This window comes from Dreissena polymorpha, chromosome 1 (genome assembly GCF_020536995.1).
Source record: "Dreissena polymorpha isolate Duluth1 chromosome 1, UMN_Dpol_1.0, whole genome shotgun sequence".
Taxonomy (NCBI): Eukaryota; Metazoa; Mollusca; class Bivalvia; order Myida; family Dreissenidae; genus Dreissena; species Dreissena polymorpha.
This window is the reverse complement of record NC_068355.1, coordinates 14029367-14055877: the sequence shown is the minus strand read 5'-3', so window position 1 is coordinate 14055877 and position 26511 is coordinate 14029367. Positions and strand designations below refer to the sequence as shown.

The 26511-nt window shown below is 36.2% G+C and overlaps 1 protein-coding gene across 2 annotated transcripts; it reads left to right on the top strand.

Moving 5' to 3' along the window:
* Positions 1–93: 93 nt before the first annotated feature.
* On the top strand, positions 94–26511 carry LOC127871758 (COMM domain-containing protein 4-like). 2 transcript variants are annotated; one of them, XM_052414938.1, is made up of 9 exons: positions 94–181; positions 7913–7984; positions 8245–8310; positions 9242–9281; positions 10105–10224; positions 17984–18064; positions 20244–20305; positions 22442–22556; positions 22886–26511. In XM_052414938.1, the coding sequence occupies exons 1-9, from the start codon at positions 179–181 to the stop codon at positions 22930–22932; spliced, it is 606 nt and encodes a 201-aa protein (XP_052270898.1). In that variant the 5' UTR covers positions 94–178; the 3' UTR covers positions 22933–26511. The 2 variants fall into 2 exon arrangements, with proteins under 2 accessions (XP_052270898.1, XP_052270890.1); XM_052414930.1 differs by lacking the exon at positions 94–181 and adding an exon at positions 6168–6206.

The window sequence follows — 26511 nt, the reverse complement described above, 5'->3', positions numbered from 1 at the left end:
GACGTTGCGTTGATTTTTGCATTTGATCTATTGTGTTTGTAAGAAATTCTATTAACTTCAGTAATTAAGAAACACATATCGAAGGCATGGAGCAGCACGAGTTGAGTCATGACTTTTAATTCTGTAACCCGGTCATATGATTTGCCGTTCATTTAGTTATTGAACTTTGGGTTAAAACATGGTAGGTGGTAACTGTATGTTAATTTGGCATTTAATGATTTGTTTATCCAATTTTAGCGTTAAAGTTTTACCTGAACAAATGATATATGTTGTGGAATTTTTCATATTATTTTTTCACGTGAGAGTCATAAAATGGTACATGATAGTGCATTTTACAAAACAAGGATATATTTCGGACATGGATTTCGGATAATTTGTAAACATAGGAGAAAACTATATAGTCTAATGCTAATGTTAGTGTTTTTCCCAGGAGGGCAAAGGGGCATGGCGCATTACTTTCAAAAAGGGCATTTTAGCGCGCCGTTTAGGCAAAAAAGGGCAAAAACGTTTCCTGAATACCTGAATTACGGGGAAACATGTAATCGCATCAGAAGCAGATGTGGACAAAATAACATATAACAGGGCTTCCCCTGGCCCAAAAATTTCTGTAGCCAACATTTTAGCCAACTGGATTTTTGTGTAGCCAAATTTTAGAAACTGTAGCCAAAGTATTAGCAAAGCATTCGGAACCGCCTGTTGTATAGGCTACAGTAGTGTTAAAGAAGAAACTAAACAAAGAAGCTTTAATATGTTTATTACTATAATCATCATGTGTGCATAACAAAAAAACACAGTTGTGCAGCAAAGTACACATAAGTCATAGCCGACACACAGCCGCTTCACTTTTGGATATTGCTGCAGCCTGCGCATTTGTCATAGATGTTTTCAGACTATAGACGCTTGTGAGGCCTCTTTGTGATCTGAAATAAACAAAATCAAATATGCTAAATTTCAAAACAAAAAGCTCATTTTGAAAAGTGTCAATATATATTTATTATGAACATACATTATTATTGTTATTTTTAATATATTATTAATAATATAAACAATATTCATGTATATACATTTTAATATTAATGATTGTCATTCTTTTTTATTACCTTTTGATTTTTTGTGTTTTGAAATGTTGTCTTTTTTCAACATACTACACCCAGGTGTGAATGAATTTGATTTCTGAAACTGTATGCATATTTTGCAAAACATCGTTTTTGATTTTGCGTTTTAATCTAACCACATGAATTCCGAAAGCCAAATATCTTTGAACGATCTATTGTCAGATTTGATTTTTTTTGAGACCGATTCAATACATTCGTCAGCGTCCAAAGGACGCTTATTGCCTAAGGTTGCCATAGTGGAAAACGCAATTCTGACAATGTTTAGGCTTATATTCCCATATACCTGTCGTCATTCACAATTGCAACACATTAAGACTATGATCTTTAACAAACATTGCAAACAATTAACAAACTACTCGAAATTAAAATCAATTATCAATTTCTTTACTTGCGTTCATTGTGTGACTTAGTTGATAATTCGCTAACTGCTATTACTCAAATTGATTGGAATCGGTAGCAGTCTTTAATCAGTGTTTATTGTTTATCTTAGCCGATAAGATGTACGATAACACCTTTTGTTTTCACAACAGCAAGCGTTCTATACATAGATGGTGACGTCACTGCCAGTACACAATGCACCAGCAAGTTTGCTTTGTTTCGATGACCGGTTCTGACCGGTGTTGCAGCAGACTGCGTATCAAATTTTCTGGTTAATAACACGATGATGTTTTGACGCACAGTCGACGGCTAAAGAGTTTACTATCTGGGATGGTACTTGACAGGCAAAAAACGTTTCGCCGAGCATTTTCGCCAACCGATAATTTTATTCGCCGAATTTTAAAAACGTTTCGCCGAGCATTTTCGCCAACCGAGAATTTTATTCGCCGAATTTGCGAAACTTTCGCCAACGGCGAATTTGGCGAACGACAGCGGAAGCCCTGTATAAACAAGCACATTTAATGGCAATAGATGTATTTAACTTTTTTTTTTTTTTTTTTTATTCAATATTTAACATACTAGTGATTTATATTAATATATTTACCTTGCAATGTAAATTTAGGTTATATGCTGTTTCAATAAACTGTACAGCACGACAAACATAATAAAGCAATATATGCATATGAATCTGATTATACCCAGATCCACTAACATATAAATGAAACCATGTTTGTCTTATCCCATTTTCTAACAATAATCTCGACAGACGTTTAAAATAACATTGCGAGTAAATTGATCGCTAACAATATGCAAAAACTCGTTTCCATGACATACATCCACCGAGTAATTATAATTGAATAAACAATGTTGTTGCTATCTAAAACATTTTTATGCATCGTTGATTTTCACAGACATTTCATTAATTCCTTTTTAATGTATAATCTCCATCGTTAATTCGATCGTTTACGATGTTATTTGCTATTTTAACCGAGTCACAATTTAATTCTGTATAGTCCGCCATGTTGATAAAATGTCAAATGATGTAAGCGACAGGTGCGCATAGCAACGTCAGGGGTTTTTCTGCCTATTTTGGGAAAAGGAGTCTGACCAAATTGGGAATTTTTTATCGACAAAATTGGTCATTTTGGGAATTTTTGCTTCGATGAAACGGCTCATTTGGGAAAAAATTGTGAATTAATCATGCTTAAATAATTCAGTGGTTTAACAAATAAATTTGTTTTTATTTGGTTATTTTGTCTTCTTCATGTAAACAGACGCAATATTGGGCATGTTCAACGTTAAGGTAGTGCACCTCTAATGGGCACATATCCAAATATAATCTAATTAATTATTTTCTTAAGCAGCATCATTTCACTGAACTACATGCAAATTTGTAGGTAGGCTTTCCATGCTTTTTAAAAAAATATACCGATTTTTTCAAAACCACCCCCACGCTCGGCTTTTGTCCAGTTTATTTTCACCCCTGGGGTATATAAAAGTTCCATAATTCATTCAAATTTCCAAATATGGGCATGCAGTTGGTGTGTACAGATGCTGTAAAGGTGTTTAAAGTTTAAACAAGATGAAATAAGTATTCTTTTACAGACATTTATTTTTTACAAATTTTTATCTATGGAAGAGCACCATGAAATGTAAGTGATTTCAGCCAAGTAAAAATTGGGTCGGTTAAAAACAAAGTGTCATAAAATTCAAAATAGTATCATTTAAGTCATATTTTAAACTTAGTTTTTATAGAAACACTATATACAGCATAAATACCAAGAACTAGACAGATTTACCGTTTACTTTTTTAAATAAAAATAAAAATGCAACATGCATGGTTCGTATTTTCAACAGTAAATCACCCAATTTCGCCATAACGTTGTTTTAATTTTAATAATTGAAAAATGTGCATAAAAATTGCAACATATTTAACAATAAATATAGCTTATATGCCATATTAAATCAAATTACGTTAGAAAATAAATAAAACGCGTCGCAAAAAAGTATACGTCGTCAGCCGGATTCGAACCTGCGCGGGAATATCCCAAAATATTTATAGTCTATCGCCTTAACCACTAGGCTACGGCACCTAATAGTAGGCTCTTCAACCTTCGAAGAAATCGCGGGAAATCATTAGAGGTGCACTACCTTAATTCAATTGCTGCAGTTTTGTTTTTCAGTTACAGTTACACTCTGTGATAAGAATTGAACAGTCAAAACCTTATAGCAAATATTTTTGACCAAAACAAACACTGGTTAGTCACACAAGTTATAAGACACTTCATTCTTAAAAAAAAAAAAAAAAAAAAAAATTTTTTTTTTTTGGAAATTGGGATTTTTTTTTATAATTTCGGTTTGGGATCGGGTCCGTTAGCTTTGGGAGTGCCTCCGTTGTCCGGAGGCGCAGACAGTGCTGAAAAACCCCTGAACGTTAAATCGTATACGCGATTCGCATTTTGTTAAATTAGTATACGTCTCAGTAATTATTTCAATAATTAGATCTATTAATCTTAAGAACGAAAACGATAAAGAATAAATTTGTTTGTGAATTTAAATGTAATTATGCGTATAAATTTATGTTTTGATATAACTGAATAATGCATGCAATACACAATTGCCAAGAGAATAACATCAAGTTTTTCATCAAAAGTCTCCGAAGTAATGATTTTATCGTGATGGAGTACATTGTGTCACACCAGTCTTACTGACAATAACGTAGTGACGTCACCATCTATGTATAGAATGGATGGAGTACACATTGCCGAGCGAAAAGTGCGCTTGGTATGACAAAGCCTCCGGCATTATCGATTGATACTGACACGGGGTTATTCACCCATGACTAATTCACAGCTTTGGAGCAGTCAGTAAGACCTACCTATAAATCGAGCACTGTTATAGATTAAATCTGCTCAATTAATATAGTCTATTACACGTTGACGTCTCTCGAGTAAATCAAGCACAGTCTGAGCGTCACAGACAATCAAGGAAGCTGATTTTGCGGACCAAGTTAGATCGTAAGGCAATAAAGATGTTATCGATAAGGGCGCGTGGCGTGGCGAAATTTGCCTTTGAAATTTGCCTTTAAAAAAAAGGGCGCGTGGCGAAATTTGCCTTTGAAAAGGGCAGCGTGGCGATCCGGGAGGGCGGCGTGGCTTTTCGCCACGCTAAAATGGCCTGGGAAAAACACTATAATGTATAATCCAATGTATATTAATTTAAACAAAATATATTGAAGTAATAGTTAATATGCATTAAATACAAATAGTATGTACTTTTTGTCAATGTATTTGTAAATCCTTATGAGCATACAGGTTTTGTAATACATGTATCGAACTACCAGTACCATGCCTATCCGTAGTATCGGCTCTCTTAATCAATAAATACGTATTTTGGAAGTAAACAAATACAAAGATATGTATGTATTATATGTCAATCCATATGTAAATGTGTATTCTTGGACATAACAACAAAAACTGCATTTAAATCTGCATTTTTAAAAAAAATACTGGCTAGATTTAGCTCCCTGTTGTAATCTGTTTCATGTATCATACATTGTTTCTCCTAATATCGGTCCTTTTGATAGGCTACTAAGATTTGTTACTCATGTGCTTGTTCCAAAAATAGCATCTTAATGGAAAAACCAGGGGTTTTTTTGGCTGCCGAAATTCGGCTATGTTCTCAATCCCAAAAAGTATACTTTTTTCCCAAAATGTGGCAAAAAATTCCCAATTTCCAAAAAAAAATATTATTTTTTTTTTTTAATTTTAAATAAGTGTCTAATTTATTTCAATTTTATTTCAATTACATCTAACAAAGTATTATATGATTTTGTTCTTTTAATTTGAATGATTATAAAGACTTATTTCAAATTTAGTATTTCCCTAATCAGTGGACTTTTCGTTTGGAATTAAAAGGCTAATGAATTTATTTTCCCAATTTCATGAAAATGCCGATAAAATTCCCAATTCCAAAGCCATGGGCTATCTTCCCAAAACGTGGAAAAGAAACCCTGAAAACAAAACTCTTACTCATGTTGTTCTTAACATATTTGTTTTTAAATTTAATTAAAAAAATAAGCAGCATTAAAACACAGAGCTCCAGATAAGGGCCGTACAGACATAAATACAGCTTTTTCATGAAGGTTTACACATTTATTTTTATAAACTAGACGTACAATTACGACTTGAATATCCCTTTTACGCATTTACGAAAACAATCTGGCCGTACCGATACGTCTGCCTCAGCAGGGCGTGATTTGTTGGTCTCTAACCTAACGGCGCTTTTTATTTATTTAAATTACCTAAAAGTTGTAGACTGGGTTCAGATATTATTGTCTATTATGTCGCGTGATTTCCAGTAACTTGTTAACACTGTCAAAAACAATATTTATGCTCGCAAGGGAAGGCCGGCTAACTTTCGGTTTAAAAAAAACACTTTGTTGTCATATAATGGCTACATACGGTCGTCTAACTATCCTGATATTCAATATGTCAACCCAGAAAAAGACATTGTCGCCCCGATATTAAACAATTTGATTGCATCGGTGGCTTCTTTGCAACTTTGACAGTTAAATGCTAAAGCAACGATTCTTTTGAAATGAGACAGTGACATTAGTGTTCATTTACTTAGCTTACTAGTTGGCTTGAGTTTTCTTGCATTTTAATGTGAAGCTTTATTTGTATAATAATGCAGAATGGAAAACCTAATAAAGTAACTGTTTAAGAAGCTAAATATATTTAACATAATGGCTGCAAATGTTTCTGTAAAGTCAGTTATATACATTTCAATATAAAGAACACGGGTAGTACAGTACTACCTGTATGTTTGGATATGGTAGTATAGATACTTATTGATTTTCAGCGTTACTCCTTTTCTTTCTGTCAGTGGCAGTACCGTTACTAATATCACAAATCCTTATCTGGAGCTCTGAAAACATTTGGTAAAGCTACTATTTTACGTTAATAAAAAATCATAGCATCACCCTTATATAAATATCACCTACTTATCATAATAGTCATGGATAACCATTAAATGAATTACAACTTCTAAAATTGAAAAAACATTACTTTCCAGCACTTCTTGGAGTGTTTCGTTAAAGTCACAATACTATGAGGAGGGCCGCTACTATAAGAATAAGGGATAAATAAGTTACTAACTGAATAGTATATAATAACTGTGTGCTGAGTAAAAAAAATATAAAAGAATTATTTTAAGTTAACAAAGCCCGAACTAATCCAAATTTGCTGAACATTGAGCATAAATTATTTAGCCAATTACTTTTTTTATGATGTTTCAAATGTGTTATATGTTATAATATATGTTTATTATCTCATGATGATGCAAATTTGTAATATGTTATACATGTGTAATATATATTTATTATGCCCCCTTTTGAAGAAGGCTATATTGTTGTGCTGGATGTCCGTCTGTCTGTCGGTAGACAAGTTCGTTTCCAATCAATAACTCGTCAACAAATTGACCGATTGGCTTGATACTTAATATGTGCATTTGCCTTGGACAGTAGATGACCCCTATTGAAATGGGGTTACTAGGACAAAGGTCAAGGTCACTGTAACAATAAGGGTGAAAAAATCGTTTCCAATCAATAACTAATCAACAAATTAATCAATTGGCTTGATACTTCACATGTGCATTGGCCTTGGACAGTAGATGACCCCTATTGAAATTGGGTTCACTAGGTTCAAGATCAAGGTCACTGTTACAATAAGTATGAACATGGTTTCAGATCAATAACTTGTCAACAAATTGACCGATTGGCTTGATACTTCACATGTGCATTGGCCTTGGTCAGTAGATGACCCCTTTTGAAATTGGGGTCACTAGGTAAAAGGTCAAGGTCACTGACACAATAAGTATAAACATTATTTCCGATCAATAACTTGTCAACAAACTGACCGTTTGGCTTGATACTTCCCATGTGCATTGGACTTGGACAGTAAATGCCCCCTATTGAAATTGGGGTCAGTAGGTCAAAGGTCATAGTCACTGTCACAATAAGTGGACAAATTGTTTCTGATCAATAACTGGTCAACGAATCAACCGATTGGCTTGATACTTCCCATGTGCATTGGCCTTTGACAGTAGATGTCAGAACACTATTGACATCGGGGTCACTAGGTCAAAGGTTAAGTCACTGTCACAATAATTGTGATTATTGTATCCAATCAATAACTCAACGATGAATTGTCCTAAAGGCTTAATACTTCACGTGCGCATTGGCCTTGGACAGTAGATGACCCCTATTGAAATTGGGGTCACGTGTTCAAAACCTGTTTTTTGGGGGGTCAATTATGCGAGACTCTTGTTGTCTTATAGTTGTTAATATTATAAAGATTTCTCATTTTTTGCTTTGTTTACTGTTAAGAATAAAACTCATTGATCTATACTTTGCTCAGCGTTTCAGGTTTTGTGGGGATCTTGACTGCCCAGACTGGGTTTTGGCAGAAATAAGTACACTGTCCAAGATTGTAAGAGTTTTTTATTTTTAATAGAATATAGTTATATACACACACTTGGTATTGTGACAGAGACATTAACATCTTCTAAATATTTTTTATTATCATTTATTTAAAGTGTGTTGCAAAATATGTAATAGCAAAATTATTTGATGTTTATTCTATAAGCTATTGTCAACAATAGTTTAATACTTTCATGATGTTTTATTTAGCTTTTTGGAACATAGACATTGTCTTAGTGGAATATATCAATGAACATTGGCATATTGCAGACGTCTGTAAAGATGAAGCTGCTGTGTGTACAGGTGATCAAGATGCTGTTAGGACAGGACATAGATGTGAGTGTGTTTGATAATGCCCCATGCTGTTAGGACAGGACATAGATGTGAGTGTGTTTGATAATGCCCCATTTAGGACAGGACATAGATGTGAGTGTGTTTGATAATACCCCATTTAAATTCTTGGATCAATTGCACAACTTTTAATAAATGTTAGAATTTAAAGAAGGGTAGCATTTTGATTTATATTTTACCATTGTCAACCCAATGGGCTAAAGTAGAAATAGCCCTGGTGCTGTGATGGAATTCCTGTCAACAATCTCCACGTGACTGAAAGTAATCATTTGAATTAAATTTATGTAAAATACTCTATTTATTAATTAAAATCTGCCAAAGTTGGAAGGATATAGGATTGGCGTTGTCCATCCATCTGTCACAAAATTTTCAGGGCTTTATCTTAGAAACTATGTAAAATATCAACATGAAACTTCATGCATCTATAGATATCAACGAGGAGAAGTGCGATGAACAAGAACCATAACCCTACACATTCTTAAATAGTAGTTATTGCCCTTCACATTTTTTGTATGACATAACTTTTCAGGGCTATATCTTAGAAATGATACAAGATTCCATGATAAAATTTCTTGGGTGTAGAGATATTAATGAGCAGAAGTGCCAGGAACAAGAACCATAACCCTATACCTTCTTATATAAGAGTTGTTGCCCTTTGTGTTTTTTTTTGTATGAACTATGATGTCACTTTTCAGGACTCCTATGTCAGATACGAAAGAAGATTTCAAAATAAAACTTCATGTTTTGTTAGGTTTCCACCATACATTAAGTGATTTGCACCCATCCATAAAACCAAATTCGTTTGGAGGGGGATTTTAATTCAATGAATGTGCTTGTTGTATTAAAATGTATGCATTATAGTAAAAAATATGGAGTTTTCTGATCATTTATCTTTTGATTTGTTGCTCTTTTGTAGTATAATAAGGTATACAAGATCACTGCTGATGCAAAATTTGGTATGTTTTATTATTTGAACATTTTGTATCTATTATACCGACTTTTCTTACTTTAAAATTACAAATGTACATTTTTTACATTTATTGCAATCTTTATCATTACAGTAGTATGATAAAAAAAGTTTTATTGTCATTTATTGTCATTATATTCCCCTGAAACAAAGACAAGTTGTTATATTGGAATCACTGTGGAATCTTTTTCTTGTACATGTATCTGTATGTTCTTCGCATGAATTTTTCCAGAAAACTCCCCCTACACTTTTCTAGGTACAACATTCAAACTTGAGTAGATTGTTCATCATGACATGAAGTTGTGCATGTGTGATTTTTATCACTTTGTTAAAAATTACAATGTAATTTTCCTTTATCACTTTAGAATTTCTCTTACATTATTGGTTAATGTGTTACTTTTGGCATTATTAGCAAAAGTTTGCATTTCTGAAAATGTAATGTTTATCTGTATTATATTTCTTATTTGCCCTCTGCATATATCATACGGGTAATTACCTTTGGGTCAAAACAGTTTACATAGGCTTTAAAATCAAAATAATTTCCCTTGAAACTATTTTGCCCAATAGTTTTATATATAGTTGGTTTGTAACATTGTATTATGGCTCTCTACAAATTTTGTTTAAAAAATTGTCACTGCTCTAAAATTGGCTAGGTTTCATGGTCCAATTTTTCATTGTGGGGTATTTGTGAACAAAAATGCAAGCTATACTTGTAACAGTTGCGTAAAGTGCTAACTTAATAAATGTTTGTTTCAAAGAATACTAAGGTTACCAACATTTATGTATATGTCAATCCATGTAATCGCTTTCAGAGGAAGGTGATGTGAAAGCCTGCATAGCTGCTCTCAACTTCATCATAGCAAGTGCCTCCAAGTATGGTGTGGATGAGGATTCTCTCTCCAATGAGCTGCTGCAGCTAGGCCTTCCAAAAGGTACTGCAGAACTTGGGGCTCCTTATGCCACTTGGGTCATGGGATTCTTTCATAAATTTAGTATGATGATCCATGTCTTGTTATTGTAGACGTGCAAATGATATGTGTGTGTGGTGAAGGTCATTATCCCCACGCTTTTCGGAGAAAAAGTGGGGATTATGTGGTCATCTCCGCCGTCCGTCCATCTGTCTGTCTGTCCATCCTGGCCACTATTTCCTCCTACACTATAAGCACTAGAGCTTTGAAACTTACACACATGGTAGCTATGAGCATATGTGCGGCAGTGACAGAGACGGAATTTTGATCTGACCCCTGGGTCAAAAGTTATGGGGGTTGGGGTGGGGCCGGGACAGAGATTTTCCTGCGACTGGGATTCGAAAAAGGCTCATAACTACTCTGTCCCTTCAGATATTGCTTTCATATTTGGTATGCATTTGTATCTAGACAACACCTTTCCATGTGCATACATTTTTTTAACCCTGGGACCTTGACCTTGAGGTCAGTGTTAAGGTTTCGAAATCTGCGACCGTGATTCGAAAAAAAAGGCTCATAACTACTGTGTCCCTGCAGATATTGCTTTCATATTTGGTACGCATGTGTATCTGGACAACACCTTTCCATAGGCATGAAATTTTTTAACATGGGGTCTGCGTTCAGGTTTCGAAATCTGGGACAGCGATTCAAAAAAGCTCATAACGTCTGTGTCTCTTCAGATATTGCTTTCATATATTTATTTGGTACGCATGTGTATCTGGACATGACTTTCCCATGCGCTTAAAAAAAAATTACCCTGTGACCTTGACATTGAACTTAGGGTCCTTGTTTAGATTTTGAAATCTATTATGTGGTTATCTCCGCCGTCTGTCTGTCCTTGCCACTATCTCCTAGCACAAGAACCTTGAATATTACACACACGGTAGCTATGCGCATATGTTGGACAGTGCACTATTTGGAATTTTGATCTTACTCCTGGGTCAGCTGTTATGGGGGTTGGGATGGGTTCGGGTAAAAGATTTTCTCTCATTTTTAGCTCATCTATTTTTTGAAAAAAAAAAGAGCTTTTGTCATCACCTTGGCGTCGGCGTTGGCGTCCGGTTAAGTCTTGCGTTTAGGTCCACTTTTCTCAGAAAGTATCAATGCTATTGCATTCAAACTTGGTACACTTACTTACTATCATGAGGGGACTGGGCAGGCAAAGTGAGATAACTCTGGCGTGCATTTTGACATAATTATGTGCCCTTTTTATTCTAAGAAAATTGAAAATTTTGGTTAAGTTTTGTGTTTAGGTCCATGTTATTCCTTAAGTATCAAAGCTATTGCTTTCATACTTGCAACACTTACTAACTACTAGTATCATAAGGGGACTGTGCAGGCAAAGTTATGTAACTCTGACTGGCATTTTGACAGAATTATGTGCCCTTTTTGTACTTAGAAAATTGAAAATTTGGTTAAGTTTTGTGTTTAGATCCACTTTATTCCTTCAGTATCAAAGCTATTGCTTTCATACTTGCAACACTTATTAACTATCATAAGGGGACTGTGCAGGCAAAGTTATGAAACTCTGACTGGCATTTGGACAGAATAATGGTCCCTTAATACTTAGAAAATTGAAAATTTGGTTAAGTTTTGTGTTTTGGTCAACTTTACCCCTGAAGTATCATAGATATTGCTTTCATACTTGGAACACTCACAAACTATCATAAGGGGACAGTAAAAGGACAAGTTGCATAACTCTGGTTGTCATTTTTACGGAGTTATGGCCCTTTTTTGACTAAGTAACTTTGAATATATGGTTAAATTTTGTGTTTCGATCCACTTCTAAAGTGTCAAGGCTATTGCTTTCAGACTTCAAATACTTTCATGCTATCATGAGGTTACCGTACCTGGCAAGTTGAATTTTACCTTGACCTTTGAATGACCTTGACTCTCAAGGTAAAATTATTAAATTTTGCTAAAATTGCCATAACTTCTTTATTTATGATTAGATTTGATTGATACTTTGACAAAACTACTCTTACCTGACATACCACAATAGACTCCACCCAAACCATCCCCCGCGTCCACCCCCCCCTATTTATTTTTTTTAAGATCATCTCACAAATGACCACCACACCCTCACACTATACCCCCCACCCCACCCCACCCCACCCCCCCCCCCCCCTCAAAATTATTTGTTGTGAAACGGAACACAAATATTTATTTTTATTTATTTTATTTTTGAAATACCGTCCAACCATCGCACCCAACAATCCCCCCCCCTCCTCCCCCCCCCCCCCCGAATTTTTTTTGGGGAAGATAATGTAATAAATGTCCACACCCCCACACTATACACCCCTCTTCACTCCACCTCTCCCTCCTTTGTGATTTAAATTGAGAGTCCCTTCACCTTTAAAAAGAAAATAGATGAGCGGTCTGCAACTGCAAGGCAGTGCCCTTGTAATAATTTAACACATTTTATTAAAGAATAACATTCTTGTACAGAGATCAACATTTAAACATTTTCAAAATATTGATTAATTTGCTCAATTAAGTGATCTATATATTGAGAGAGCCCAAACAATTAGAACAATCTTAGAAGTAGACCAAGCGGATTGTGGCTCATATGTTCATTTCCCAAAATATTTTGATTGTAAAAGTTATTGAGTCCTTTTTGGGGTATGAACAATCAAATTTAATATTTCAATAGTGCAGGTTTTTATTTCCAAAACCATGCTTTTTCATTATTATGCACCAATTGAAACTGTATTTATCCCCACAACTTACTTACTTACAATGACTTTAACTCTTCCCCAGTAACTTCTTTTTGTTTGTCAGATTCTTCAGCCATTTTGAATTTTTGTCTGATGACATAATCGGTGATGTCATGACATCATACACAATATGATGTCATTCTTAAATTGTGGCTACCTTCTGGCTCACAAGTGCCATTCTATTGACAAAGAAAATGTTCTGGCTACTATACTATAAGCTTTTTGTGTTTTCAAGATTAATATTAAAGTATTGGTTGTGGCTTTTTTTTTTTTTTTTTTTTTTGGATACAAAAATTATTCTGGCAATCTAATAGCTAGCGGCTTCTATTGGCTACTTTCTGGCTAGTAGTTGAGGTTACAAAAAAAAGGCTTTTTTTCCTGTTTTTTTTCCTGGCTTGTTTTTGTGAAAAAACAAGTCCCAAACTTTCTTGAAAATGTGAAAAATTGAGTCGCAAACTTCTTGATATTGTGAAAATTTTGAGTTGCAAATTTCCCAAAATTGTGAAAAACGGCCATTCTCACAGAAGGAAAAAAAGCCCTGGACAACATTAATTAAAAATTGAAATTTAAGCTAATTTAATCTACCTATTATGTGTCATCTTTCAAAAATATAGAATTAACTGCCTTGATCTAATGTGTCACTCATGCATATTTCATGAAGTACAGAGTAAAGAGTGGAGACTTGAAAACAGAATATGTACAGATATTAAGCTTGTTATCATCTTTAAATGTTCTTCAGCTTTTTATGTGTTATAAATTAAAACTTGTTTGCCAATTTTATGTTGACTTTAAAAAAGCGGATATGTGGTTTTTTTCTGTGAGATACCAGTTTGGCTGAATTTTATGTAAAATTTTTGTCAGAAAGCACTTAATTCTTTTTTTGTACAAAAATGATGGTAATATGGAAAATGTTTTTGATGACTATGAATTATTCTGTACACATTTCACACTTTGTTATAAACTGTTGTTTTTATTATTGTTTTTTTTAATTATTATCATTATTGACAGGTTGTGTGACCATGCCTGTTTGACAGTTCTGTTTGAGTGCCTGTGTGACTGTGGTTGTGTGACTGTGTGACCGTTGTTGTGTGACTGGTTGTGTGACCATGCCTGAGTGACCATTTTTGTGTAACCGTGACTGTGTTACAGTGGTTGTGTGACCATGGTTGTGTGGCTGTACCATGCCTGACTGACCAAGCCTGAGTGACCGTGGTTGTGTGACCCTGGTTGTGTGACCATACCTGTTTGACCATACCTGTGCAACCGTGGTTGTTTGACCATGCCTGTGTGTTGTGTGGCAGTGACTGTGCGACCGTGGTTGTGTGACTGTGCCTGTGCGACAGTGACTGTGCGACCGTTGTTGTGGGACTGTGACTGTGGTTGTGTGACCATGCCTGAGTGACTGTGCCTGAGTGATCATGGTTGTGTGACCATGCCTGTGAGGCTGTGGTTGTGTGACTGTGCCTGTGTGACGGTGCCTGAGTGACCCTGGTTGTGTGACCGTGCCTGAGTGACCCTGGTTGTGTGACCATGCCTGTGTGGCTGTGCCTGTGTTACACCATGCCTGACTAAGCCTGAGTGACCGTGACCGTGCATGTGTGACCGTGGTTGTGTGACCATGCCTATGTGAGTGTGGCTGTGGTTGTGTGACCGTGACTGTGCGACAGTGGTTATGGGACCGTGCCTGTGTGACCATGGTTGTGTGACTGTGCCTGTGTGACTGTGTTTGTGTGGCTGTGCCTGTGTGACAGTGCCTTTGTGACTGTGGTTGTTGGACTGTGCCTGTGTGGCCATGTTTGTTTGACGGTGGTTGTGTGACTGTGCCTGTGCAACCGTGGTTGTGGGACTGTGCCTGAGTGACCCTGGTTGTGTGACCATGGTTTTGTAACCGTGACTGTGTGACAGTGGTTGTGGGACTGTGGCTGTGTGACCATCGTTGTGTGACCTTGCCTGTGTGACCGTGCCTGTGTTACCATGCCTGACTGACCAAGCCTGAGAGACCGTGACCGCGCATGTGTGATGGTGGTTGTGTGACCATGCCTATGTGAGTGTGACTGTGGTTGTGTGACCGTGACTGTGCGACCGTGGTTGTGGGACCATGCATGTGTGACCATGGTTGTGTGACTGTGCCTGTGTGACCGTGTTTGTGTGGCTGTGCCTGTGTGACAGTGCCTTTGTAACCGTGGTTGTGGGACTGTGCCTGTGTGGCCATTGTTGTTTGAACGTGGTTGTGTGACTGTGCCTGTGCGACAGTGACTGTTCGACCGTGGTTGTGGGACCGTGCCTATGACCGTGCCTGTGGGACCCTGGTTTGTGATTGTGCCTGTGTGACCGTGGTTGTGTGATTGTGCCTGTGTGACCATACCTGTTTGACCATGTCTGTGCAACCGTGGTTGTTTGAATATGCCTGTGTGACTGTGCCTGTGTGACCGTGGTTGTTTGACCATGCCTGTGTGACTGTGCCTGTTTTCACCATGCCTGTGTGACTGTGCCTGTGTGACAGTTCTTGTAAGTGAATGTGTGTGCTCTACCAACTGAGCAGTGAAGCTTCTACAGACCGGTGCTCTACCAACTGAGCTAATGAGGCTTCTGTAGAGTGTTGTTCGAAACATTTATTTATCTTTAACATTTTATCATAGGAATATACAATTAAAAATATGTTGAGAACAGTATTTGAATCCATACCTGAAATTTTCTAAGCCTCTCAAGTTTACTGCACTTACCACTGTGCTGTAGAGGCTTCTGCAGTTAGCTGCTCAAAACATTTATTTATCCTTACAAAACAATGTAACAGTAAACAATCACATGGCTAATTTCTGAATTTATATCTTATTCAATATTATGGTTATTCCATAATCCCAATTTAATCCCCTTACAACCACCAATAACTGTGGTGCAGTGGATAGTGTTTTACAAAGCTGATAGGCATGGAACTAAATGTAGATTGAATGAACTTTAACTTTTCATAATTTTTAATGACGTTTTTTACAAATTTTCCGTCTTCATTTTAATAAGGGTGGGACCAGTGTTTGGTAGGTGGATCATTTCTTATTTGATATTCAATGCCTAATTACTTCTCCAGCCTCTGGAAGATATGTATAGTGATGTCAAAAAAGAGCCTCCCAGAGCCTTTGATAATTTGTGCCATGATGGCTCTGGGAGTTCATAAATATATCCCTTCATAAAGACAACCGCAGTTCTCTGCAGCTGATCATTGCGCATTCCTAATCAGACGTCTTTGGTGAAAAATTAAGGAAAATGATGAATAAACTTCAAAAACAAATTAAATTACCTGAATGACACCATCTGAGGTTATCCCTTTCAATCAACTAAACAACATGACAAAGTTTCAACACACTATTCCTGTTGACATTTTTATGCCCCCTTTCGAAGAAAAGGGGGCATATAGTGATCAGACTGTCTGTCCATCTGTCTGTCTTTCCATCACACTTTGCGTGAACAATCCCCTTGTTTGAAACATGACTGCTGCTAAGTCTATTACTTGCAACCTATCAGAGAATAGGTCAGATACCTTATTTCAATATATGGCAATCCTAGTATTTTTCAAAAACAAACATGACAGCTAACCAATGTCAGATGGAAAAAGTAAAGGAAAGTTAGGTCAAGCTAATTGTTTGTCATGATATCTCTTTAAACCTCACGCCATATGCAAGTAGTGTTGCCATGATCGCAAAATCTTGATGAATTATAATTAAATTTTTTGTCTCATAAACATTTACTTTGTTTAACAAACAACCTCTACAAAGTTATCATTCCTACTGCCTTTCGGCACCTCATGAACCTGAAAAACTCGTAACTTTATGTTTCCTCAGGCAAATATCTTCTTTTTACAATAAACAATTTCTTCACCACTTTAACAATCCTGCTACACTCACTAATGCCTCAAGAATGAAGTAAAGTTCAGGTGATCTACGACATTAGGTATTTTGCATATGTCATGAACTATATAAGTAACAGAAACTTTGAAACCTACAAACACTTTTTGGAATTTTGGAAAAAGATTCATGATTGAATGAAGAAACTTTCATTTATCTTGTAGAACATGCGTAGATTTGATCTTCAGCATCCAAAAATATGTGATATAGAAAGAACGACAATATCTTTTGGAGAGATAAATGTACCTACGTTATAAGCAAAGAACCTGTGCATCAATTCCCGGACTTTTTAGTCTGTTTATTTAACACTGTAGTAACGTTTTCCATATATAAAAAATGCTCAACCTTCCAACTTTAAGCGCCCAGTGGGATGAGGGATAGAAAGAGAAAGTCACATGCTTGAGTACATTTCAACCCATGCGCATTGCACACTTTTTTCGCATAAAAAACAATGGAGCGATACAGGGCCGCCATGGCCCTCTTGTTTTGGAAACATGGTTAAAAAACAAAAATATTTATTTTTATTATTTTATTTTTGAAAGACCGTGCAACTATCAAACCCAAGAACCTCCCCCCCCCCCCTATATTTTATTTTTGTTTTTGCATTTTTATTTCTTATTTTTGGAAGATAATGTAATAAATGACCACACCCACACACTATACACCCCTCTCCACTCCACCCATCCATCTTTTTTGATTGAAGTATTGTGATAGTTCCCTTCACCTTTAAAAAGAAAAATAGATGAGCGGTCTGCACACGCAAGGCGGTGCTCTTGTTTTTTAGGTTATTATTTTACATTAACTTCTTCATTTCTACACTGATTTACTTCAAATTGAATTACCAGCCCTGGGAGCCCCTGGGTCAAACATTTAGCGTGGGGATACGCGTCGGCATGTGCCGCACCATTTCTAGTTTATAATATTGAATTACCTTGTTGCTTGCCATGAAAGATAAAAATTATGTTTTAAGGATATTGATTGAACATATTTGGTTACAATTAGTTTGCTGTTGTTTGGTAATTTGTGTATTTCAGTGATTTCAAGTTGCCTACATTTCTTAAAACTGTCTTTACCATGAAAATTCCTTAATTAACTTTTAAAGATTTTGTTCAGAGCACACAACATCACTTGGAAAGTCATACGGTGACAGTCTCCATAAGCTTCAAGATCAGTTCAAAAAGGATAGCTTAAAATGTAAGTGTTGTATTTTAGATGCTTATTTTTATATTTTGAGCTCCGTTATTAATTGAAATTTCAAACATGTGCTCAGGGTCTTTGTGTGAGATAATTGATTTGGTTCCATCCCCATGCCTTGCATTTCAGCAGATAGATGTGTGCCCCTATTAGCACTTATTAAAGTGTTCAAGGTAAATGTGCAACATATCCAGGTCCCTGTTTCTACTACAGGTATTGTATGAAAACTTTACATACGAAGGTTCATTGTGTTAGGACACTGGACAAGTTCCATAACTCTGACCTGCAAAAGTGTCATTATGACCCGTTTTGTAATTTTTTAAGGTAAATGTTGAACATCTCCATATTTTTTTCCATTGGTATTCCACTGAAATTTCATACATGTGTTCGAAGTCATTGCATTTGGTCTTTTACCAAGTTCCATAACTGTAACATCTAATTCAGCAGATGTAGGCCCCTTTTTTTACTTAAACAGGTTGCTAAGGTAAACATGCAACATATCTGTTTCTACAACAAGTAGGCAATTGAAACTTATAACACATGTGATCAGGGTCATTATGATAGGGCAATTACCAAGTTTCAAAACTTGTACCTTCAATTTATCAAAACGTTTGCCCTTTTTGTACTTAGAAAATTGTTTTAGGTAAATGTTCAACATCTTCTTATCACTGTTTCTACAATGAACTTCAGATATTCAATATAAATTATTGAAACTTCACAAATGTGTAAGAGGTCATTGGGTGAGGTCAATGACCTGCACCCTACTCTGACCTGCAATTTTGCAGAACTATGCCCCTTTTTATACTTGAACAATTATGTATAACGTTTGTTTGCAACTACTGTTCTTCATATCCCTCTATTTTCTACATACGGTATATTGTTGGAACACTTTACATATTTTTCCAGGGCCCTTATTAAATTTCACTGATCAAGACCTAAAACCCTTATTAGCTTGTTAGCAAGATAAGGCCCCCTTTTTTAATTATTTAAATCCTGTTAAGGTTTAAGCACAAGATGATATGTAGGTTAAGGTTTGCGTGCAATAAGGTTATTCCACAGTAACAAATGCAGATATTAAATTTAAACATTTCAAATTCATACATGTGTCGTCATGTAATGTCACAGACCAAGTCCCATAACTCTTTCATGCAACTAAGCAGTTTTAAGCCCCTTTCATAGTTAATTAATTCAGGTAAATGCTTGCACGCATCAATTGTTTTCTCTAGCTTACATGTAGACCTATTATTGGGTTTCATTTGGGACCATTTGGATCAAGGTCAAGGTCACTGTTTCTTAAAGTTAATTAAAAGTTTGTGGTTAATAAATTCAGTTTGGATGGAGATATTGTGCTAAGATGTTGTGTGTAGGTTGGATTCATGAAGATCTAATGGAGGATTTGATTTGGGGCCAATGTTAGAAAGGTCAATTTTGATTAAAAAAGAAAGAGATTCTGCTCAATAATTTAAGTTTGTGCAAAGTTATTGTGCTGTAGTTTTTTTTATAGGTAGCATACATGCCAAACTAGGGTCACAGTGGGTTGCATTTGCAAGTTAGATCAAGTTCATTGTTTATATTACTAAAAAGAGAACAATAGTTTGGGCCCAATAACTTAAGTTTGGATGTTGTTGTGTAATTTTGTGTTGCGGTAGCGTGTATACAGACCTTGTTATGAAAGTAAATCAATTTAAACTTATTAAATTGGTACAAAGTTTTTAATCGAGTTTCTTGCCCAGGTCACATTTCTTGTTTGAATTTACACATTTCCTGCTATAAGCTTACAAATACAATATACATGTAACTACAACAGATGTTCATTTTCATATGAGTCTTTGTGATCATTTTATCAGATGAGTATTAGAAAATAAACACTATTAACTCTTTCAGTGCGGGAACCGAATTTTGAAGGCCTGTGCAAACAGTTTGGATCCAGATGAGACGCCACAGAAAGTGGCGTCTCATCAGGATCCAAACTGTTTGCTATTCTGATAGTATTCTTTGAAATAAAACGAAGAAAATGCTAATTTTAGAAATTTAGCAGACAACATTTTAGCAGACGACAAATTTCCCAGCATGCAAAGGGTTAATAAAAATCTTTGCTGAAGAATATTTGATCATGCTGTCTCTGGACAGCGTTATCTGCAATTATCATCAAGTTAAAGCATGAAAGCATGCATTACAGTGACTCAGTTGGAGAGTGTAGAGTGGCGGGTGGACTATATCATCAGCTCCAGTCTCCTCAAGGTACCAACTGAATCTTGTAATTTTAAATCTAAACCTGTTAGATAAAGATAGCACCAAGCTGCTTTTATTGCCACCAATCAGTCCTAAAAATCCAAACATATTACCTTAATTACTCGCCAAAGTTACCTTGCTAAGCTATAATTTACCTCACAGCCTTGATAAATAAAGCTCTGCTTATAAGTGGAATATGTGAACAATAAGTGAAATATCTCAATAATTGATCATAAGTATTAGTCTGGTTGCATTAATCGGTTGATGCAGTTATACGTAAGTTTGGTTGCATTAATCGGTTGATGCAGTTATACGTAAGGAAGTGAAAGTTTGGCAAGATACATAATATTGAAAAATAACACTTTTATATTGTACTTTTTTGAATTAACTATTCATAAAAAGTTTATGACTAAGTCTGTTTTTTGCATTCTTAATACATTATTAAATTGAAAATAAGTAAAGTAGAGAAATTGATGAGATATTTTCAAAGACATTGATGAGCATGCTGAGGCTACAAATCGCTTTCTTTTATTCATACCGTCTATAAATAAAGTTGCATATCAAAGAGATTCATGATTAACCCATTTATGCCTAGTGGACTCTCCCATCCTTCTAAATTGGATCAATTTATTTCCAAAATTAGGGATGTCTAGTATATTTATGCCTCCCTTCGAAGAAGAGGGGGTATATTGCTTTGCTAATGTCGGTCGGTCGGTCTGTCGGTCGGTCTGTCGGTCCGTCCACCAGGTGGTTGTCAGACGATAACTCAAGAACGCTTAGGCCTAGGATCATGAAACTTCATAGGTACATTGATCATGACTCACAGATGACCCCTATTGATTTTGAGGTCACTAGGTCAAAGGTCAAGGTCACTCTGACCCAAAATAGTAAAATGGTTTCCGGATGATAATTCAAGAACGCTTATGCCTAGGATCATTAAACTTCATAGGTAGATTGATCATGACTAGCAGATGACCCCTTTTGATTTTCAGGTCACTAGGTCAAAGGTCAAGGTCACGGTGACCTGAAATAGTAAAATGGTTTCCAGATGATAATTCAAGAACCCTTATGCCTAGGATCATGAAACTTGATAGGTAGATTGATCATGACTAGCAGATGACCCCTAATGATTTTCAGGTCACTAGGTCAAAGGTCACGGTGACCCGAAATAGTAAAATGGTTTCCGGATGATAACTCAAGAACGCTTATGCCTAGGATCATGAAACTTGATAGGTACATTGATCATGACTGGCAGATGACCCCTATTGATTTTCAGGTCACTAGGTAAAAGGTCAAGGTCACAGTGACCCGAAATAGTAAAATGGTTTCCTGATGACAACTCAGGAAAGCTTATGGCTAGGATCATGAAACTTCATAGGTACATTGATCATGACTCGCAGATGACCCCTATTGATTTTCAGGTCACTAGGTCAAAGGTCAAGGTCACAGTGACAAAAAACATATTTACAAAATGGCTGTCACTACAACTTAGAGCCCATATGGGGGGGCATGCATGTTTTACAAACAGCCCTTGTTATTTCTATATTTAGAATATTACTTACTGAAATTCCTTTAAGCAAACAGCGCAGACCCAGATGAGACGCCGCATCATGAGGCGTCTCATCTGGGTCTACGCTGTTTGCATTGTCCTTTTTTCAGGACGCTAGACATGAATGGGTTAAACATGCGCATTTCAGTGATTAGATTCTGAAATATGAAGTTTAAACTTTCTTGATACGCTTTGTAAGTTACATTTCTTTTTTAAGAGCAATCTTCTTGTCTATAATTATCTTTGAATGAAACAAAAATCTTCAAATTGTAGGATAATATATGGGTCCATTACTGGCCATGTTTCTGACACAAACATGTATACCAGTATATGAGCCTTGAAAACTGGGCTTAATGCATGTGCGTAAAGTGTCATCCCAGATTAGCCTGTGCAGTCCGCACAGGCTAATCAGGGACGACACTTTCCGCTTGAACTAGATTTTTTGTAAAAAGAGACTTCCTTTAAACGAAAAATATAAAAGCGGAAAGTGTCGTACCTGAGCAGCCTATACGGACTGCACAGGCTAATCTGGGATGACACTTTACGCACATGCATTATGCCCAGTTTTCTCAGAACGCGACACATATTTTCCACAGGATATAAATGAGCCATGTGTGCAGTTAAAGATGAACGTGAAGTCAACTAAGTCGGAGAAAGTTGAGCCCGTCTCCTTTACAGCATCTGCTGATAAGTTCAGAGTCTTCCTCAATGGTAGGCATGTTATTGCAACATAGATAGTAAAGAAAACTGTCTTAAAGCCTCTATAACGCTCAAAATCAATGAAAATTTCATTAAGTACTTCGTAAATTAATAATAATTGTGTTTAATACTTCACTTTATTGTACTGAATATTCACTACCGGTATATAGTATTTCAGGGGTTTGTTTAGTATCTTGGTTATTTAACCACTCCTGTTCAATGCCATGTCTATGAACTTATGTTTGTATTTCAGATTTGTTATAACTGCTAGTTATATTATACCAGTTATTTGTTGCTTGGTATTTGTCTTTGCATTTGTTATTTTGATTGTTGGGTTTCAGAATTAAAACAGGCCAGTTCAATGATGGACAGTCTCACCTCATCCTGACCACCTGGACACTTTCATTGAATCATAAAATAACCGAAATGAGAAAATGTTGTTTTTATGTTGTTTTATGCATGAAATAAATTACACAATTATGTAGGTGATCCAAATAATGGACATATTTATATGCACATTAGGTTTTTTATTAAAAACAATTTTTCTTCTGTATTTTCACAATGGGTTTGTTATTTTGTCCAAGTTTATTGTGAATTCTATATGTGTCTCCAAATAATTCAAAATGACTTACCCTGTTAATCTTCTAATGTTAATTAACTCTCTGGTTTTATGTTTATTTAACCTTTTTATGGCTGTACTAATATTGAATCATTTTTTTAAAACATGCCTTAATGAGTCAGATCAAAGTGTTCAACTTTAACTTAAGAAACATAGCCGTTAACCAGTTTAAAGCTGTTTGCCTTTTATGAGTATATCTTTTATTAATTTTCATTGATAAAACTTATTATTCACAATCAGTGTATTGTCTATTTGTTGGCTTCAGCAGTTTTGTACCTATGAGGGACCAAATGTTTAAAAGTACTGTGCTTGTAGGGTTTACATTTACTACATTTGCAGTCAGGCTTGCATTAGTTATCCCCACACTTTTTGAAAAGCGTGGGGATATTGTGGTTATCTCCGCCGTCCGTCTGTCTGTCTGTCTGTCCGTTCTGGCCACTATCTCCTCCAACACTATTAGCACTAGAACCATGATACTTACACACATGGTAGCTATGAGCATATGTGGCACCCTGCACTATTTGGAATTGTGATCTGACCCCTGGGTCAAAAGTTATGGGGGTTGGGGTGGGGCCGGGTCAGAGATTTTTAACAATTTTTTTAAGGTTATTTTACTATAATTTCTTCATTTCTACACCGATTGTCTTCAAACTGATACCGAACTTCTCTTATGACAATACGGTCAATCTCAACTATGCATGGCCCCATAACCAACCCTGGGTCGCCCCGCCCACATAGGCCACGCCCACCCAAAATTGCAGTTTTACTTTAATTTCTTCATTTCTACACCGATACACTTCAAATTGATACTGAACCTTTCTTATGACAATACGGTCAATCTTAGCTATGCATTGCCCCATTACCAACCCTGGGGTGCCTCGCCCACATAGGCCACGCCCACCCAAAATTGCCTTTTACTATCATTTCTTCATTTTTACACTGATTCACTTGAAATTGATACTGAACCTATCTTATGACAATACCGTTAATCTCAACTATGCATGGCCCCATAACCAACCCTGGGGCGCCCCGCCCACATAGGCCACGCCCATCCAAAATTGCCTTTACCTATAATTTCTTCATTTCTACACCGATTCACTTCAAATTTATACTGAACCTCTTTTATGACAATACAGTCAATCTCAACTATGCATGGCCCCATTACCAGCCCTGGGGCGCCCTGCCCACATAGGCCATGCCCACCCAAAATTGCCTTTTACTATAATTTCTTCATTTCTACACTGATTTACTTCAAATTGATACTGAACCTCTCTTATGACAATACGGTCAATCTCAACTATGTATGGCCCAATTACCAACCCTGGGGCACCCCGCCCACATAGGCCACGCCCATCCAAACATGCCTTTTACTATAATTTCTTCATTTCTACACAATATCACTTTTAATTGATACTGAACTTCTCTTATGACTATACGGTCAATCTCAACTTTGCATGGCCCCATAACTAACCCTGGGGCGCCCCTGGGTCAAACATGCGGCGTGGGGATATGTGTCGGCCTCTGTCGCGCCATTTCTATTTATAATATATACTATATATAACTATTATAACTATATCTATATATATATATATATATATATATATATATATATATATATATATATATATATATATATATATATATATATATATGTGTGTGTGAGTATTAAGACATATATATATATATATTACGGTTTAGCAGACTGATGCATGAAACTGCTAGTAAGATGTATATTTATGTGTTTGTTGTTATTATACCCCCACAAACAAAGTTAAGGGGGGTATATAGGAGTGAACTTGTCGGTCGGTTGGTCTGTCTGTCTGTCGGTCCGTATTAAGTGTCCGCTCTCTAATTCAAGTAGTTTTCATCCGATATTCACCAAACTTGGTCAGAAGTTGTATCTACATGATGTCTAGGCGAAGTTCGAACATGGGCCTTGCCGGGTCAAAAACTAGGTCACGGGGTCACTTAGTGTGTTTTAAACATTCAGCATGTTGTCCGCTCTCTAATTCAAGTAGTTTTCATTCGATCTTCACCAAACTAAGTCAGAAGTTGTATCTAGATGATCTTAAGGCCAAGTGCAAACATGGGCCTTGCCGGGTCAAAAACTAGGTCACGGGGTCACTTAGTACGTCTTACACATTGAGCATGGTGTCCGCTCTCTATTTTTAGTACGTTTTACACATTGAGCATGGTGTCCGCTCTCTATTTCAAGTAGTTTAAATCGGATCTTCACCACACTTTGTCAGAAGTTGTAACTAGATGATGTGTAGGTCAAGTTCGAACATTGGCCATGCCGCGTCAAAAACAAGGTCACGGGGTCACTTAGTGTGTTTTAAACCTCACCATGTTGTCCGCTCTCTAATTCAAGTAGTTTTTATCCAATCTTCACCAAAATTGGTCAGAAGTTGTATCTTGATAATGTATAGGGCAAGTTTAAATATGGGTCATGCCGGGTCAAAAACAAAGTCACGGGGTCACTTAGGGTGTTTTAAACATCACAATGTTGTCTGCTCTCTTATTCAAGTAGTTTTCATCCAATATTCACCAAACTTGGTCAGAAGTTGTATCTAGATGATGTCTAGTTCAAGTTTGAATATGGGTCATGCTGGGTCAAAAACCAGGTCACGGGGTATCTAAGTGCATTTTAAACCTCACCATGTTGTCCGCCCTCTAGTTCAAGTTGTTTTCATCTAATCCTCACCAAACTTGGTCAAAAGTTTTATCTAAATGATCTCTAGGACAAGTTTGAACATGGGCCATTCCGGGCCTAAAACTAGGTCACGGGGTCACTTAGTGCGTTTTTAACATTTAGCATGGTGTCAGCTCTCTAATTCAAGTAGTTTACATCCGATCTTCACCAAACTTGGTCAGAAGTTTTATGAAGATGATCTTAATGCCAAGTTTGAACATGGGCCTTTCTGGGTCAAAAACTAGGTCAAAGGGTCACTTAGTGCGTTTTAAAAATTGAGCATGGTGTCCGCTGTTTTTTTGTGAAGACGACATGCACAATATTATGTGTCAATGCGGCATGTGGGGGTATTCGTCACGTCTGTGACAAAGCTCTAGTTTTTTCAACTTTATCAAGTGCAATATATTTGTATGAAAAAATTAGACAACAAAAGTTTTCTATTACTTTTTTAGTAAGTTACGTTATTGGCGAGTTTGCGATGTACCCGGTACGTTGTTTTTGTTCTTAATATATCATCTTCTGAATGTTTCAGGAATACATTATTCCGAAATACATGAAGAGCACTTACGTTATTTTTCGCATTTAAAATATGTAAACGTTGAATTATGGTTACTGCTTCTTTCTTAATTACTTATTGATTAAAAAAGAAGTTTTGA